At 48.4% G+C, this 18,938-nt stretch overlaps 1 protein-coding gene across 1 annotated transcript; it reads left to right on the forward strand.

Annotated features, from left to right (window-relative positions):
- Nucleotides 1–1,279: 1,279 nt before the first annotated feature.
- On the forward strand, nucleotides 1,280–18,911 carry MARS1 (methionyl-tRNA synthetase 1). The gene is made up of 21 exons (XM_046013374.1): nucleotides 1,280–1,435; nucleotides 2,168–2,258; nucleotides 2,419–2,497; nucleotides 2,576–2,710; nucleotides 3,056–3,131; nucleotides 3,378–3,550; nucleotides 3,716–3,822; nucleotides 5,736–5,852; nucleotides 5,998–6,201; nucleotides 7,211–7,412; nucleotides 10,357–10,431; nucleotides 14,852–15,022; nucleotides 15,192–15,287; nucleotides 15,414–15,531; nucleotides 15,914–16,127; nucleotides 16,955–17,086; nucleotides 17,202–17,306; nucleotides 17,381–17,567; nucleotides 18,193–18,264; nucleotides 18,497–18,589; nucleotides 18,694–18,911. Exons 1-21 carry the CDS (start codon nucleotides 1,327–1,329, stop codon nucleotides 18,838–18,840), a joined length of 2,703 nt encoding a protein of 900 aa, XP_045869330.1. The 5' UTR covers nucleotides 1,280–1,326; the 3' UTR covers nucleotides 18,841–18,911.
- The last annotated feature ends 27 nt before the right edge of the window (nucleotides 18,912–18,938 follow it).

The following is an 18,938-nucleotide window of genomic DNA, read 5'->3' on the forward strand; positions in this document are numbered from 1 at the left end:
CTTCTGACTTCAGAGGAAGTCTGTGAGCTTTGCCAAGGAAGAAGCCTTTATCTATTTTGTTGATAATTGGATCTTTAATGCCTTGTATATTGCCTGGCACAAAGTAATCTCTCTGTGCCTCAGTTTCCTCATCTATAAAACAAGAACGAGAGAACTGAGCTCATTGTTTGCATTTTGTTAAATATTCTGCATTTTGTTAAATTTTCTTATAGCTCACAATTTTATGGGACAGAAATTTGGATAGGGCTCAGCTGCGCGATTCTTCTAACCCAGTGGCATCGGCTAGGCTCACTTAGTAATATTCAGCAGGCAGTTGGGTTGGTTTGGAGGGCTTCACTCCCATGTCTGATGCCTTGATGGGAATGATTGGAATGCTGGGATCAGCTAGAGCCGTGAGTCAGAGTGTCAACATGAGACCCCTCCAGCATGGCAGTCTCAAGGTAGTGAAACTTCTTGCATGACTGCTCAGAGCTTCCAGTGTTCCAAGAAGCCTCGTTTCAAAAGGTGCAGAAACTCCAGAGGGTTTTTTTGAGAGTTAATATATGTTAAAGTACTTAGAACAGTGCTTAACTCATAAGTACTATTAGTTATTATTCTTTTTTTAGTTTATTTATGTTAAATTTATTTATTTAAGTAATCTCTATACCCATCATAGGGCTGGAACACATGACCCCAAGATCAACAGTCCTGTGCTCTTCTGAATGAGCCAGCCAGGCGCCCAGGTACTAATTATTGCTAAAGCGATGCGAAAGTGAGTAAGAAGTCTTCCTTTCTCAATTAGTGATACGTACCTCCTGTAAAATAAATACTGCCAAACTCTTAGCCTTCTTACTTCCCTTCAGTTTGACCTTTTCCCTACACATACTCCCTCACCTTCAGTGAAACTGTCTAGCTGCAGACAGGCATTAAATATTTATCAATATTTAATGGCCACATGTTTTATTAATGAGAAATCTACATTCATTTCCATTGTATCACTAAAGTAAGTGCATCATAATTCTCAACTGTATAATTCCTTTCCGTCACCACCGTCCAGCTGCCGTCGAGGATTCAACTGCGTGCCGGGCTGTCCGCGGAATCCCTTCCTCTGGCCCGCCCACCAAAAAAAGTGCCACTCTAGCACAGCCTCTGCGCCCTCTCCATCTCTATGATATTCTTTTCCTGTTTCCTGATATTGCATGACGGGAGAAATAGTCTACTTTCCCCCAGCTGTGCCCAGGGAATGACCTAGTTCAGAACTCCATTTCCCGGCGTGCATCGCTGCGTACACTCAGCCCCCTGGCAGGAGGCCGGTTCCGGTTGCATCAGCGTGGGACCCACGGCGAAATGAGACTGTTCGTGAGCGAGGGCGCCCCGGGGAGCCTGCCAGTCCTGGCCGCAGCGGGCAGGGCGCAGGGCAGAGCGGAGCTGCTTATCAGCACCGTAGGCCCCGAAGGTAGTCGGGCTGGTGCTGCTGGGCAGTAGATGAGGGGGGCGGGACCGAAAAACACGCTCGACATGCATCCCGCAGTTGTCTTCCCCAAACCTCCACCGCGACCACGCACTCCCGTCCACCTCAACCCCCCCTATTATTCTTGGTCAGCCTGTCCCTACTCTCCTCGTCACATCTTTCATTAATGGCTTCCCTCAGTTAACCCTCGATATACCCCTTCTCTCATCTCTTTTACCCCCATCCCCTCCGCCAATTTTCCCGTATCCCGCCTCCCTCCAGTGAACCTCTGTCTCCTTTACAACTTTCTCTGTCTAGTTACTCATCACAACCCCCAGGCACCCCTCATTCACTCCTTTCGGTTTACCTCTTCTTTCTAACCATCTGTTTGGGTACCTCTTAAAAGTAGTTTTCTTGTCAGTTCTTCCAGTTCTTTAGATCACTCTGTTACTCTCGGTTGCTTCAGTGTTTGGCTGCTGCACTGTCCCAATACCTCCAACACCGCCCCTCTGCAATGCCCATCTGTTGCTTCCAACTGGCGGTCTCAGCTGAACACCTGCTAGTCTGTCCAGCTCATTCTGGACCCACCCCCTTGCAGTGGTCCTATCCAGAAATCTTTCCAGTGTCTTTCTTCTGCTTTTCCCTGAACAATGAGATGTTGTTCTTCTAAGTTAAGAAAGGTTTTTGTTTTTGTTTTCTTTTCTTTGTCTTTTCTCTCCCTTTCCTCTTCTGCATCAGAGTGCGTGGTCCCGTTCCTGACTCGGCCTAAAGTGCCTGTCTTGCAACTGGATAGTGGCAACTACCTCTTCTCCACTAGTGCGATCTGCAGGTCAGTATTGGTCCTTAAGGCAGGGAGGCGGGTGAATAAAATCAGGGCTTAGTGTCCGCTGTGTGGCTTTCTTTGCAAGCACTACTTCACTGTGAGAGAGAAATAGGCTAGACAGATGGGCCCCTCTCATTCCACCTTCTGTTGCTCTCTTCCTGGGCAGATACTTCTTTCTGTTGTCTGGCTGGGAACAAGATGACCTCACGAACCAGTGGCTGGAATGGGAAGCTACGGAGCTGCAGGTGGGCCTGAGACATGGGGGATGGCAGGCAGGCCCTTGCTCTTTATGGCCATCCTGATCTGTGTCCCCTACATTTTAGCCAGCTTTGTCTGCTGCCCTGTACTATTTAGTGGTCCAAGGCAAGAAGGGGGAAGATGTTCTTGGCCCAGTCCGGAGAGCCCTGACTCACATTGACCAAAGCTTGAGTCGTCGGAGCTGTCCTTTCCTAGCTGGGGTGAGTTGGGCTCTGAGATGGGGATTAGGGAAAATTATATGATATGAGAACCAAGATGGAAGGCTATATTCAGAGTGCAAAACCCACACTGCCGCTTGTTAGCAGCGTAATCTTGAAAAATCACCAGACTCTAATCCTCAAGTTTTTTTCATTTTTTGAAATGAGGTAATAGATGAGTAGGTACCTCAGTGGGCTATTGTGAGGATTAAGTGAGGTGACTTAAAGGGCTTAATGAAGTACTTGACACGTAGTAAGTGTTTAGGAAATGGTGGATATTAATGTATGCACTGGGAAGAGACATAGTACTTTACCTGTAGACCTTTTCCTTTTCTTTCCTCAACAAAGGAGACAGAATCTCTAGCTGACGTGGTTTTGTGGGGAGCTCTCTACCCATTACTTCAAGACCCAGCCTACCTCCCTGGTGAGAACTCTGCATATCACTTCGTCCCCAACCCCAGCCCAGGAGCTTGGTGGAGGATTTACAGAATGGGCAGTACAAAATTGAGGATCCACTTTGAGGTGTAGCTTGACAGGGCAGTTACAGCATAAAGATGGTTGAGGGAACTGGGGAAGAAAACTGGAGACACTTCATGAAGAAGGGAGGAGGTCCATTCTTGTCTGCCCATTGCAGGTCTGGCTGATTCCCTCTTTTCTCCCATGCCCACAGAGGAATTGGGTGCCCTGCACAGCTGGTTCCAGACTCTGAGTTCTCAGGAGCCATGTCAGAGAGCTGCAGAGACTGTGCTGAAGCAGCAGGGTGTCCTGGCCCTCCGGCCTTACCTCCAGAAGCAGCCCCAGCCCGGCTCCTTTGAGGGGAGGGCTGTCAGCAATGAGCCTGAGGTTTGGAACAGCAGTGGGATCCCCACAGAACCTCAGTACCTGGGGGTGGCTTGGAGAGGGACTTTGAGCATCATCATTAACTTTTAGTTGTTGGACACCAAGGAAAGTTTCTTTAGTCTGTGGGTTTCCTCACCTGGTGAGGGATTGTGTCTGCTCTCTTCACAGGAGGAGGAGCTGGCTACTCTCTCTGAGGAGGAGATCACCATGGCTGTAACTGCTTGGGAGAAGGGCCTGGAAAGCTTGCCTCCACTTCGGCCACAGCAGAATCCTGTGTGAGTAGGCACTGAAGAGTGGGCTTTGTTTTGTTCTGTTTTGTTTTTTAGGTGCTCCGCACCAGCATGGAATTCAACACAGGGCTCGAGCTCACGACCCTGAGATTGAGACCTAAGCTGATATTAAGAGTCAGATGCTTAACCCACTGAGCCACCCAGGCGCCCCTGGGGCTTGGTTTCTTTCTTTCTTTTTTTTTTTTTTTTTTAATATTTATTTGACAGAGAGAGAGAGAGAGAGATCACAAGTAGTCAGAGAGGCAGGCAGAGAGAGAGGAGGAAGCAGGCTCCCCGCTGAGCAGAGAGCCCGATGCGGGGCTCGATCCCAGGACCCCGAGATCATGACCCGAGCCGAAGGCAGAGGCTTAACCAACTGAGCCACCCAGGCGCCCCTGGGGCTTGGTTTCTTAAGTGGAAGTTACTGATAGTGCCGATATCTGTCTGACAGCCTCCTTCACTGACCTCTTTAATTTCCATCTTTTCCTTTGGCACTTTGTACCTCTCTCTTTTTTTTTTTTTTTTAAAGATTTTATTTATTTGACAGACAGAAATCGCAAGTAGGCAGAGAGGCAGGCAGAGAGAGAGAGAGGAAGCAGGCTCCCCACTGAGCAGAGAGCCCGATGTGGGGCTCGATCCCAGGACCCTGGGATCATGACCTGAGCCGAAGGCAGAGGCCTTAACCCACTGAGCCACCCAGGCGCCCCACTTTGTACCTCTCTTATGTAGTTATATAATAGAATGCAAGCCGCTTGAGGGTAGAATCCCAGGCCTACTCCCCTTTATGTCTGCCGTGGTAGGAAGCACACTCCTGATGAAGAGTGAGCACCACACAGTGTGCTGCAGAAGTGCTTAGGGGCTCGGGGTACAAGGATGACTGGGTGGAAGGCTGGTCATTCATGAAGGGGCTGATTTCTCAGCTGGATTTCAGAGCAAGTGACGGCATTCAGTTACAGGGAGTAAAGTCAATGAATGCAGGAGAAATCAGTGAGCTCTCTTTTAAGGAAATGATCTAGAAGACATTCCAGGAAGTAGTTGGAACTTGTAACTGGAGGAGTAGGTTAACAAGAAGAATCATCTGAGTCGTTGTTAACAGTAGAAACCACGGGAATCTGTGAGCTCTCAGGATGGCCAAAGTTGAAGGACTCAGTAAATAGTGGGAGCGAGTGACTGTAGGCTGAGAATGGTTGGAAAGATCAAAGGAGCCCTGGTGAGGGGTCAGTGCCAGGAGAGGTGGATACAGGGTGTGTGCAGCTGATCTATCGGGTGTGAAGTATGGGAAGAGCGGAGTGGATGAATGACTGGAGACAGCAGATTGAGTGGCATGACTGGGCCTGAGCCTGGGAAGGGGTGGGGAGGGTGGCTAGGAAGGCAGTAGCTGATGGCTGTGGGCTTGAGTAGGGCCACAGATGACTGCCATGGGCTAGGGAGGGGGATGTTGGGTAGGGAAAGACTGGGATGACATGATGCGGTGGCAGGCTGCGAGTACTTGAAGCAGTGACTGAAGGTCATGCTTCTAGCTGGGAAGAAGGGGAGAGGGCAGTGCTGGGAAGGCGTGCTTGGGTGGCATTGGGAGTCTGGGGGGTGTGGTGGTTGGACAGAACCAGGAAGAGGGGAGTTGGTGCCTGAGAATGAGCCGACAGAAAAGAAGCAGTCATGATAGCGAAGTGAGACAGAGGTCAGTGTGGAATGCAGGTGCCTGGCCTTGCTTACTGTGGCAGGGCCCTGCATTTTGACCTGGGGTGGGGGGTTCTCATGGCTTTTAGGGGAGTTCATGATCCTTTGGTTTCCTGTGAGGAAAAACTTCAGATGTACCGGGGTCTGCAATGGTAGAACAGATCTGTGTCTGGGTGTTCTGTGTGCTGTTGGTCCCTCTGGCTTCTTTTCCATGGACTGTTGTCTTTTTCTTTCCCTACCAGGCTGCCTGTGGCTGGGGAGAGGAATGTGCTCATCACCAGCGCCCTCCCATATGTCAACAATGTCCCGCACCTTGGAAACATCATTGGTTGCGTGCTGAGTGCTGACGTCTTTGCCAGGTGGAGCCAGCTGCTGGGGGAGGGACCTTTTGAAGGAACGGTGGGCTCAAGGGAATAGAACGCCTCAAGGGTGGGGGTTCAGGGGATTCTGGGGACATGGAGGGGGCCAAGATGGCGCCCTTGTGATCACCATATCCCCTTCCAGGTACTCCCGCCTCCGCCAGTGGAACACCCTCTATCTGTGTGGGACAGATGAGTATGGTACGGCAACAGAAACCAAGGCTATGGAGGAGGGTCTGACTCCCCAGGAGATCTGTGACAAGTACCATGCCATCCATGCCAACATCTACCGCTGGTTTAATATCTCGTTTGATATTTTTGGTCGTACCACTACTCCACAGCAGACCAAGTAGGTTTCCTATAATCAGGCAGGAATGAAGGGTGAACACTGGGTCTGGGGGCAGTGAGGATGTCCTGGAGACAGAAGGAACCAAAAGTGTTGTTTAGACATCCACCCCCATCTCTGCCCCCAAACTTAGTATCTAAACAATGCCCTGAAGTGGATCCCAAGCATGGGGATTCCGCAGATGCGGAAGCTGCCTGGGGGCGGAAGGAACAGTGAGGAAGGGAAGAGACAGGACTTAGGCTCATGGGAACTATGAGCCTTCCCTCTGCCACCTCTCGGCTCTTCCCTGGCTGCTCTGGAGTTTGAGGGACATTCTCTCCCACTCCCATATGGGCTTATAGCAGATGCACTCATTCTTCCTCTGCCTGATACTCATCTTTAATAAAAACTGTGTAGTGGGCAGGTTGTCAGCTTAATAGTGTTAAGCAATTTAGCAGTTGGACTGATGAATTTTGATTCTGGGACATATTAAAAGAGTACAGTCCTGGGGCACCTGGGTGGCTCAGTGGGTTAAAGCCTCTGCCTTCGGCTCGGGTCATGATCCCAGGGTCCTGGGATCGAGCCCCACATCAGGCTCTCTGCTCCGCAGGGAGCCTGCTTCCTCCTCTCTCTCTGCCTGCCTCTCTGCCTAGTTGTGATTTCTCTCTGTCAAATAAATAAAATATTTAAAAAAAATAAAAAAAAAAAATAAAAGAGTACAGTCCTGTCCTTTTAGAGATTTTTGTTAGTGAAGAGTACAAAACTGTTAAGTTTATATTTGACAGACGTAAATTCTAGAGTGATGAGGGAAGAGATTGTAGGGGAGTTGGGGAGTATGTATGAGGGGTCTGGGTCATCCACGAAGACTCCCTAAAGATGACTAGATGGCCTTGGCCTTGAGGGGCCTTCTGCCTGATTCTTGTGACACTGGGACTGATGTGGGGCCTGGGTGGAGTAGCAGGCGGGCGGGGTGCACCCCTTCCTCGGACTGCCTCTGACCTGGCCCTCCCCTGTGCCTGGCTCACCTTGCCAGAATCACGCAGGACATCTTCCAGCGGTTGTTGACCCGAGGTTTCGTGCTGGAAGACACTGTGGAGCAGCTGCGATGTGAACGCTGTGCCCGCTTCCTGGCTGACCGCTTCGTGGAGGGCGTGTGTCCCTTCTGTGGCTACGAGGAGGCCCGGGGTGACCAGTGTGACAAGTGCGGCAAGCTCATCAATGCCATTGAGCTCAAGGTGTGAGAGGAGGGTCTCATGGAAGGAGAAGGAGGAGGGAATCAGTCTCTGTTGTTCAGGGACTCCCAGGCTGGTCCCATTTGGGGTTTTTATTTTAGCATTCAGGTCCGTCCATTGGTGCCTTTCTTTCTTTCTTTTTTACTTTTTTTTTTTTTTTTTAAGATTTTATTACTTAAATTTATTATAGAGAGAATGAGCAGGAGGAGGAGAGGGAGAAGCAGATTCCTCACTGAGAAGGGAGCCCAAGGTGGGGCTTGATCCCAGGACCCTGGAATCATGACCTGAGCTGAAGGCAGCTTCTTTTTTTTTTTTTTAAAGATTTTATTTATTTATTTGTCAGAGAGAGAGAGAGGGAGAGAGCAAGCACAGGCAGACAGCGTGGCAGGCAGAGGCAGAGGGAGAAGCAGGCTCCCTGCCGAGCAAGGAGCCCAATGTGGGACTCGATCCCAGGATGCTGGGATCATGACCTGAGCCGAAGGCCGCCGCTCAACCAACTGAGCCACCCAGGCGTCCCTGAAGGCAGCTTCTTAACCGGCTGAGCCACCCAGGCACCCCTCATCAAGGCCTCTTTTTACCCCATCTCATCGCTCGGTTCATTGGACACTTACTGAGCATTTACTATGTGCTCAGCATTGTGCTAGGTGATAGACAAGATGAAGGCATGCTTCTTTACCTTTGCTCCTGCTTCAGACCACCTGATCTGCATTTTTTTTTTTTTAAAGATTTATTTATTTTGAGAGAGAGGTCACAAGTAGGCAGAGAGGCAGGCAGAGGCAGGCAGAGAGAGCGGGGGAAGCAGGCTCCCTGCCAAGCAGGGAACCTGATGCGGGGCTCGATCCCAGGACCTTGGGATCATAACCTGAGCCGAAGGCAGAGGCTTTAACCCACTGAGCCACCCAGGCGCCCCTGATCTGCGTTTGTTTTGTTTTTTTTTTTAAGATTTTATTTATTTCTTTGACAGAGAGAGAGATCACAAGCAGGCAGAGAGGCAGGCAGAGAGAGAGGAGGAAGCAGGCTCCCTGCTGAGCAGCGAGCCCGATGCGGGGCTCGATCCCAGGACCCTGAGATCACGACCTGAGCCAAAGGCAGCGGCTTAATCCACTGAGCCACCCAGGCGCCCCAGATCTGCGTTTTTTAATTCGTTCTTTCTCTTTTCCATAAACAGGTCTCCTCTTTTCTGTGCTTACTCATTGGCTTAGTCATTCACTTATACAGCACATGTTTTTTGAGTCCCTGTGATAGGGTAGTCACTGGGGACTGCTGGGGATGTAGCAGTGAATAAGACAGATCTTTAGCTAGCATGGGGACGAGACCAACCCTAAAGACAAGAGTATATATACATAGGACAAACTGCTGGGAGGCTATGACAGTGGCTTCTGGGGAAAGGTTTTTAGCCAGGTGGTTAGGGAAGGCTTGTCAGAGGACGTAACACGCGAACTGAGAGTTTAACTGAAGAAATGAGAAGGAGCAAGCCAGGTGATGAGACGTTGAGAACATTCCAAGCAGAAGGAGCAGGAAATGCAAAGGTGTGCAAGGCAGAAGGCCGCTGAAAAGGCAGAATGGAGAAGGCCAGCGTAGCCGTAGCACAGTGAGAGGGAGGCTGGATTGAGATGAGGTTAGAGAGGTCAGTGGTGATCAGATGACCTAGTAAGCCATGGTGGCAGCTGGATGGTAGGCTGCTTCGTGGGAAATGGATGGGAGGGAAGCAGGAGAGAAGGGGAGAGACCAGTTTGGAGGCCAGAGTGGTAGCTCAGAAAGGGGATGATAGGTTGGCCTAGGTTAGTAACAGCAGGAATGCGAAGGGAAAAAGGATTTGACACAGATTTCTGAGGCAAACTCTGTAGAACTGGATAGGTGAATTCAGGCTGAGGGGCCGTCAAGAAAACGGTGACTTGGAAGTTTCTGGCATGCACCTCTGGGGTGGATAGCAGCAGTATCTACGAATGTGGGCAGGCTCGGATGAAGGACAAGCACCTGGGTTTGTTCCCCTTGTGGTGCCTGTCAGACACCCACACAGAGGCGTTAGGTAGGCAGTTGGAGATAGGCTTGGAGAGTTCAGGACAGAGGTCCTGAGAGAGTTCTCATCACCTAGCTTCAGAAGCCCAGAGCCTGGCTGGCTCAGTCGGGAGAACTTGCGCCTCTTGATCTCAGGGTCGGTCCTGAGTACAAACCCCACGTCGGGCATGGAGTCTGCTCAAAAAAGAAAAAGATTCAAAAGCCTAGATCAAAACTTACTGGGCAGCTTTCATTGATAGGCCATCCCTTCCCCCAAACTGTTGAGTTCTCTGGCCGTCATCCGCCAGTGTTTGCATAGTCAGCGTGTGCTGAGAAAATAACTTTAAAAAAAAAAATATTTATTTGCCAGGGTAGTGCACACACAAGCAGGGAGAATGGCAGGCAGAGAGAGAGAGGCAGACTGCCTGCTGAGCAGGGAGCCCGATGTGGGACTTGATCCCAGGCCCCTGAGATCATGACCTGAGCCAGAGGCAGATGCTTAACCAACTGAGCCACCCAGGCATCCCAAAATAGCTATTTCTTGACGTTTTGCTTTGGAAAGGCCTGCACTTGTTTCTCATGGGACCTGCTCTCCCTAACATGATTGTAACTTCCTTGGGAAGAAGAACTGTGTGTCCCCGCTCCCTCCTTTCCTCACGCAGCTGCTTATAGTGCAGTGCTCTTTACATAGCCTGTGCTCAGAGAATGCTTTATCCTGTTCTTTGCAGTGACAGGACAGAGTCCTGAAACTCTGAGCAGCAAATGCTGTGCTCTGTGGACTTGAGTCATCAAGTTCACAGAAGGCCCAAGTAAGCATGAAGCTCAGTGAGATGGCTTACTGGGGAGCTCATCCCTTTCTGCATCCCCCCTTGCTGCACAGCTCCCCTTGGCCTGAAGTCCTGATCTTACCTCACCTTGGATCACCCCTTCCCTTGAATTTCCTTTACAGAAGCCTCAGTGTAAAGTCTGCCGGTCGTGCCCTGTGGTGAAGTCCTCTCGGCACCTGTTCCTGGACCTGCCTAAGGTAAGTGGGCCTGTGCCTCAAGCTAGTCTGCACGGCCTCTTTGGCTTCCTCTGCCTCAGCCACAGATCTGTACCAAACCATGCTTGAATGTTTTTAATTTCCCTTTTAAAAATATACAGGCTTACTGTAAAAAAGGCATAACAGATTAAAGGGGACAGAATGCAAGGCCCAGGCCCATTCCCCGGAGGTACTAACTACTGCTCATTTTCCTTTGTGTCTTTGCAAGTAAACATATGCATATGAAAGTATTTTCATGTTTTTTTTCTTTTTCCTAATATAAATTAGATCATGGCATTCATATGGTTCTGCACTCTCTTTTTTTTACTTTATAATGTGTTGCGTGGATTTTCCGCATTAGTAGGTTTGTCTCCTTTTTTTTTTTTTTTAAAGATTTTATTTATTTATTTGACAGAGAGATAGTAAGAGAGGGAACACAAGCTGGGGGAGTGGGAGAGGGAGAAGCAGGTCTCCCACCGAGCAGGAAGCCTGATCAGGGGGCTCTATCCCAGGACCCTGGGATCATGACCTGAGCCGAAGGCAGACGCCCAAAGACTGAGCCACCCAGGTGCCCTAGTTTGCCTCCTTTTTAACTTTGGAAATAATTTCAAGTTCACAAAAGAGCTGCAAGAATAAAGTTGCTCCATAAAGAACCCCGTGTGCCCGTTACCTTGCTTCACTAGGTGTTCAGATTTTGCTCTATTTATTTTAGCACATCCTTGCTCTTTGCACATACGCATGTGCATATATAGCCTCTTTAAAGATTTATTTATTTGTTGAGAGAGAGGAGCGTGCACACACTCAGTGAGAAGGGGCAGAGAGAGGAGAGAGAGTCTCAAGCAGACTCTGCTGAGCGTGGAGCCCAATGCCGGGCTTGATGCCATGATCCCGAGGCAACTGCCTGAGCCAGATGCTTAATGGACCCTGCCACCCAGGCGCCCCTATGTCATCTTTACTCTTAAAAAGTTAATTATGTTTTCTAAGAAAAAAAAGACATTCTTGCATAGCCATAGTAAACAAGTACAAGAAATTTAACATTGATACAGTTGTCTGAGCTACCATATTTTGGTTTTGTGAGTTATCCCAATAATATCCTCTGTAGAGTTCTTTTTCTTTTAGTACACAGTCTAGCTCACGGTTAGGTATTACATTTAGTTTTTCTCTTTAGTTTCCTTTAATGTGAAACAGTTCCTCAGCCTTTCTTTATCTTTTACCTTTTCACAGTGTTTAAGACTGTGGTCTCTGCCCCCCACCCCAGTAGAATATTCCTTATTTTGGTTTGTTCGCTGTTTCCTCATGGTTGAATTCTGGTTGTGCATTCTTAGTTGGAATACTACCTAAATGATTATGTTCTTTCCAGAGGTACATGATGGCCATTTCCCCCTCACTGGTGATGTTAATTTGTCTAGTCAAAGTGTTACTCATTTCCTCTACTATTCAATTAACATTTTTCCCTTTGCAACTTAGAAGCAATCTGTGGGAGTATTTTTTTTTTTTTTTTTTTTGGCGATTTTATTTATTGAGAGAGAGCGAGCAAGCACAGGCGGGGGAGTGACAGAGGGAAAGGGAGAAGCAGGTTTTCCACTGAACAAGGCGCCCTATGCAGGGCTGGATCCCAGGACCCCAGGATGATGACCTGAGCTGAAAGCAGACACTTAAGCAACTGAGCCACCTAGGTGCCCCTTAGTTAATCATTCTTATATCCTGAACCACTTTTCATGAAGCTTTTCTAACTCTACCACCCCTACACATGTACCCTTCTCCTTTGCTCATTTTATTAGTTATCTAATTTCAGTGTGGGCTCATGGATTCCTATTGTTTTCAGTGGTTTGCAAATGGTTCCTGTCATGAATAATTTTCATGTTCACATTGTCCCTCATTTGGCTGGCGGGAGTCTTTTTTTTTTTTTAACGATTTTATTTATTTGAATGAGAGAGAGAGTGAGCATGAGAGGAGAGAGGTCAGCAGGACAAGTAGACTCCCCACCAAGCAGGGAGCCTGATGCAGGACTCCAGGATCATGACATGAGCTGAAGGCAGCCGTCCAACCAACTGAGCCACTCAGGCGCCCTAGCGGGAGCCTCTTTCTTTCTTTCTTTTTTTTTTTAAAGATTTTATTTATTTATTTGACAGAGATCACAGGTAGGCAGAGGGGCAGGCAGAGAGAGAGGAAGGGAAGCAGGCTCCCGCCGAGCAGAGAGCCCGATGTGGGGCTTGATTCCAGGACCCTGGGATCATGACGAAGGCTTTAACCCACTGAGCCACCCAGGCGCCCCTGGCGGGATCCTCTTTAAAATCATTTCTCTGTGTGTTTTTGACATCTCCCACCTTTGGCTAAGGGCTTCCTTATTTCCTGGCATAACAAGGTATTTAGGTTCATCTATTACAGGCTCAGAATCAACCATTTCTCTGCAAAGCCCTGGTTCATTTTAGTAGAGAATGGCATTAGAGACCCAGATGGAGGCATGTGGTCATTGCTACTGGGACGTCTTTGCTTCTGGTCCCTTCCCCCAAAAAGTGTTAGGCATTCATCTGAAGTTCACACTAACACCTGCGATTCTAGTTCATCCCTACAGAGGTCTTCCCCACCTTCCCTTATTTCGTGTTTATCTTCCTTCTAACACAGTAAGTACCTGGCTCCTGACCTCTTTACTCATTTCCTCGATCCTATAGTACACCTAAAAATAATTTCAGAATAGCTTCACCCATACCACTACAAAAAAACCTGCTAAAAAAGAGTTTAGGGTTTGTTGGCAGCCTTGCCCCTTCCCTCAGCTGAGGCTGTATAATCAGATAATGTGTTCAGAATTGTTTTAGCTTAGCTTCCCCCCACCCCTTCACTGTGGTTTTGTTACTGAAATAAGTTAGTAAGTGTGATTCATTTGCTTTTATTTTCCTTTCTTTGTCCTTGTTAGTTTTGTTTCTTGAATAAGGAGAACATCAATCTGCTTTTAAAAATCAAAACCAGGTGCCTCGTTAGCACAGTAGGTAGTGCGTCAGTCTCATAAAAATCAAAACCGTTCTAAAAGGTATACTCGGAGAAGTGTCATTCCGTTTCCTGTTCATGACACCTTGTTCTCCCATCTCCTGTAGCTCATCAACTTGGTCTTCGGTTTTATTCTTAATGTGTTTATTTTTGTCAACGTGTATATAAGGATAAGCAGGGGTGCGTGTGTGTGTGTTTTCTTATTTCCTCTTCTCATTCAAAATATAGCATTCTGCGTGTATACACTTGCGTTTTGTTTTTTTCACCTGACAGTACGTTCCGGAAATCACTCCATATCGGTTCCTACATACCCTTATTTGGTCAGTTTTTAACAGCTGCATAGTACTCCCTCTGGGGAATGTACCATGGTTCGTTCTGCCTGTTTCCTAGAATTACCATTTAGGTAGTTTCCGGTGAATTGTGATTATAAATAATGCTGCAGCAGATAACCTTGTGCTTGTGAATTTTTATACTGTTGGAAGTGTGTCTCTGCAGGATCAATTCCTTGAAAGTGATTACTTGCATATGTAGTTTATTGCCAGATTTTCCTCAATAGGCATTTCGTTTTGCCTTCCTTCCAGCATTGTGTGCACCTGTTTCCCCACAGTCTAACCAGTAGAGGTCTTGTCAGGCTTCAGAAGCTATGGTATTTATGTGTGTAAATCACATGAACCATTCCTTCCAACAGATTTATCTGTTTTTCTGCTTATAAAAGTGAAATAAGCTTGTTTCTAAAATTCCAGGTAGAAATAGAGTATAAAAGTGAATGTCCCACATAATTCCATCTGATACATATTTTTCTTCAGTTTTTCCTGAGCTTCTGTTCATCTGTATGCTATTACTTATTTTTAGAATTTATATTCTGCATTATTTTGTGGTTTGCTTTACTTAATAAAGGTGTCTTAGAGATGTTTACACATCAGTATGTACAGATCTAACTCACTCTTTAATGGCCTTAAAAGTATTTTGTTGTTGGGGCGCCTGGGTGGCTCAGTGGGTTAAAGCCTATGCCTTTGGCTCAGGTCATGATCTCAGGGTCTTGGGATTGGGCTCTCTGCACAGCAGGGAGCCTGCTTCCTCCTCTCTCTCTCTCTGCCTGCCTCTCTGTCTACTTGTGATCTCTGTATGTCAAATAAATAAATAAAATATTTTAAAAAATATATTTCGTTGTATTGATACACCATATTTCTTCAAACTCTACTGAACCATGGGAGTTGATTGCAATTTTTTTGCTATGATGAACAGTGTCCTTCCTTATATATGCATCCATGCACTTTTGTGTATTTTTATTGCAAAAATTTCTACCAGTGGAATGGAGTCAGAGTCACAAGTCTTAATTCTGTATCGCCAAACTACTCCAGAGAGGTGGTACATATTTATCCTTACTCAAACCAGTATGAGACTCTCCTAAATCAGCTGACTTTCTCTGCCGTCTCAGCTGGAAAAACGACTGGAGGAGTGGTTGGGGAAGACATTACCTGGCAGTGACTGGACACCCAATGCCCGGTTCATCATTCGTTCTTGGCTTCGGGATGGCCTCAAGCCACGTTGCATAACCCGAGATCTCAAATGGGGAACCCCTGTGCCCTTAGAAGGCTTTGAAGACAAGGTAAAAACCCTGTGCTTTATTCATATGTCCTATTATTCTGACTTTTGGTTGAGACCCTGAGCTAGCAGAATAGACTGTTGATTATGTCTTGCTTCAGTTGGAAACTGGGTTGGTGAGGTTCTCCCAGTGTTCTTCATCCTAGTCTCTCTCCTTCCTCCTGGCCCTCCAGGTATTCTATGTCTGGTTTGATGCCACTATTGGCTACTTGTCCATCACAGCCAACTACACAGACCAGTGGGAGAGATGGTGGAAGAACCCAGAACAAGTGAGTTCTTGGTTAGCCTGTCCATGGGAAGGGTGTGTGCATTGGGTGGTTAGGGGTGATTATCTGATCTTTCTTAGGCCTTTAAAAAAGATCTCAGGAGTTTTGTTTCCCACCTGTATTCTGTAGGTGAACCTGTATCAGTTCATGGCCAAAGACAATGTTCCCTTCCACGGCTTAGTTTTTCCATGTTCAGCTTTAGGAGCTGAGGACAACTATACCTTGGTCAGCCACCTCATTGCTACAGGTACCCTGGAAGACTGAAGATGGGGGGATTCCTAGGGAATGAGGGCTGAGGCCTTCCAGAATGAAGATCTAGGAGAGGTCCTCGATCTTGAGTTCAGAATTGAAATGATATAGGAAGTTAGAACATGAGAACTTAACCCAGAAGAAAGGAACAAGAACCTAAAGAAGGTGGAAGTCTGAAGCTAAAATTCTGTAATGGGTAAAAGCAAAGGGAAAAAAGTCGAAAATGGAGAGGAAGAGATCCCCAAGTTCTTTGCAGGCCCTCTACTCAAGAAATGTTGCTGGACACGCATAGTTGAGGTTGAGGGAGTGGAGGAGTTAGTGGGTCAGAGAGGGAAAGGTGTGATTTGAGCACATGGTTCTCATTCTACTTCTCTGTCCAGAGTACCTGAATTATGAGGATGGGAAATTCTCCAAGAGCCGGGGCGTGGGAGTGTTTGGTGACATGGCCCAGGACACAGGGATCCCTGCTGACATCTGGCGCTTCTATCTGCTCTACATTCGGCCTGAGGGCCAGGACAGTGCTTTCTCTTGGACAGACATGTTGCTCAAGAATAATTCTGAACTGCTTAACAACCTGGGCAACTTCATCAACAGGTGGGACTTGGGTGGGGGGTGCGTCAGAGTTAGCGGATGAGCTGGGGGCAGGGCAGGGTGGAGTGGTGGCTAGCTCTGCTCCACTAGGCGGGAGAGATGGGAGAGACGGGGGTGACGAGGCGGTAATGAGCAGGAGCTGTGAGGGATTGGGCGGACAACGTGGAAAGTGGATTTCTAGCAAATCATACCCGATCCTGGAACATAGTAGGATACGCTTGCTTGGGTGAAGTCAGTTGTACAGGTGTGCTTTAGCAAAGTTGGTCACAAAGTGAATTTTTGCAAACTGGTTTCATTTTAATATTCTTTATAGAATTGGAAATGTGTTCTCTCCTAGCAAAAAAATTCACTTGCAGACCGTTAGATGAGTTTGGCCAAAGAAAAGGGTTTAGTGTAGAGGTGGGAGACGCTTCCTGTAATTTGGGGGTTTTGTTACTTGAGGCTCACACTCCACCAGCAGCCCCACCTCTGCTCTCCTGCTGGCTGGGACCGATCCTCCACGGCCCCCCGCCCTCTCACATCTGGCTGTCAGCCGGGTTGCGCAGACGGTCTCTGAGAGTATTGGATAGCAAGTTACCTGTATTTCAACTTGATCGTTCTTTGCATCACTTTCTTAAACATCAGATGGACATTGCTTTACTTTATCAGGTTTCTTATTCTTAGTGGGGAGAGAGAACAAGGAATGGATGTTAAGCTTTGCCTTCTAACTGGAGGGAGCCAGGAGGTGTCCGTCCTGGGAGAATGGAGAATTAGGAAAATCAGGTCAGGTTTCTAGGAGGAGACTGGGCAGTAATTCTTTTCTCTTCCCTCTTTCCTTACTCCCCTCCCAGAGCTGGGATGTTTGTGTCTAAGTTTTTTGGGGGTTACGTGCCAGAGATGGTGCTTACTTCGGATGATCGGCGCCTGGTGGCGCACGTCACCCTGGAACTCCAGCACTACCACCAGCTGCTGGAGAAGGTCCGGTAAGCAAGCAGGCACTTGGGTCTCACTCATCTCCCCGGAGCTGTGCCAGCGGGTGAGAGCCCCCCGCTGGTCACTCTCATGCTTTACACGGTGGCCTACCCCCTCCCTTCCCAGGATCCGCGAGGCCCTCCGCAATATCCTCACTATCTCTCGCCATGGCAACCAGTACATTCAGGTGAATGAGCCTTGGAAGCGGATTAAAGGCAGTGAGGCTGACAGGTAAGTTTGGCTACAGGAATACCGTGGCAGTGGGCCATGTCCTCCTGAAAAGTCTAACGTCTCCTCTTTTGCAGGCAGCGGGCCGGAACCGTGACAGGCCTGGCAGTGAACATAGCTGCCTTGTTGTCCGTCATGCTGCAGCCTTACATGCCCACGGTCAGTGCCACCATCCAGGCCCAGCTGCAGCTGCCACTGCCGGCTTGCAGCATCCTGCTCACAAACTTCCTGTGCACCTTACCGGCCGGACACCAGATTGGCACAGTAGGTCCAAGGGCTGGAGGGGCCGGCCCCTGAGCATCCCTGCCTTTGCCGTGCAGCCTTTGGGCTGAGGTCAGAGAACTCGGACATAGGACTCTCACAGCTGTTCTCTGAACCCTTACCCCATGCCTCCCCACTCTGCACTTAGGCTTGTTTCTGAAAGTCCTTGGTATTTGCTCACAAGCCCGGTATCAGCTAGCCTGTGTGCCATCGTCGCTCTTCATGCCAGAGCTCAGGACCTGGCACGTAAACTAATTGGTCTACGGTAGATGTTTGGAAGAAACATCACGGTCCCCTGGTCTCCATAATGCCAACAGGCAGTAAGCAGGGAGAATACAGGATAGCCGTTTCCCCTTTGACACAAAAGGATAAAGTCCACCTCTGTACCCTTGTGTCAGCCCAGCATCCGCAGTCTTAGACCTTACTGATAGTTTGGGCTTTCAGAGTGCGTGCCAGTGCTTTATCTGGATTCTTTACTCAAGTCGGCAGCTATCTGCTCATTTGCTTCTTCTAAAACTACATATGTAGAGTCCCAGAATGCCAGTGACTGGGGACAGAGAGGCCCTCTGTACGGTCTGGCAGGGTTTCTCCCTCATCAGTCAATGATTATGGAATTCCTTCTTCACAGGTCAGTCCTTTATTCCAAAAACTGGAAAATGACCAGATTGAAAGTTTGAGGCAGCGCTTTGGCGGAGGCCAGGTGAGAAAGCTAGAGTGCACTGTCTCCCCGGCAAGGGCCTCAGTGTCTGGGTCCCTAAGTAGCTCTCAGTACTCTCCCTCTTCTGGGCCTGCTGCTTCCTTCCTGGGAGTTAGCAGCAAGAGCCCTTGCAGTGAAAGGTCATCACCGCCCACGCCCCCACCCCTGGGCTGTGAGGTGAAACTCGAGGCCAGGGCTGTTCACAGAGCATGTGCTAACTGTTGTCCTTCTCCAGGCCCAAGCTCCCCCCATGCCAGCTGTTGTAGAGGCTGCGGCCACAGCTGCTCCGCAGCAGGTACAAGTGCTCATGGATGAAGTGACAAGACAGGTACGTGGCGGAAGCCCCGAGGGATTGCGGAAACAAGTTTTTGACTCCTCAAAAACTTCTCTCTGGTCTCACTACTCTTCTTCCCCCACCTGCTCTGCTCTTAGGGCAACATCGTCCGAGAACTGAAAGTGCAGAAGGCAGACAAGAACCAGGTTGCTGCCGAGGTGGCTAAGCTCTTGGATCTGAAGAAACAGTTGGCTCTCGCTGAGGGGAAACCCCTTGAAACCCCTAAAGGCAAGAAGAAAAAGTGAAAGAGCCTGGCTCATAGAAAGTCATTTTAATGGATATGGACAGTAATAAATAAATTTACAATCTCTATATACATGCTGAGACCCTTTCCTGTTGTCTA

This window comes from Meles meles, chromosome 7, assembly GCF_922984935.1.
Source record: "Meles meles chromosome 7, mMelMel3.1 paternal haplotype, whole genome shotgun sequence".
NCBI lineage: Eukaryota > Metazoa > Chordata > Mammalia > Carnivora > Mustelidae > Meles > Meles meles.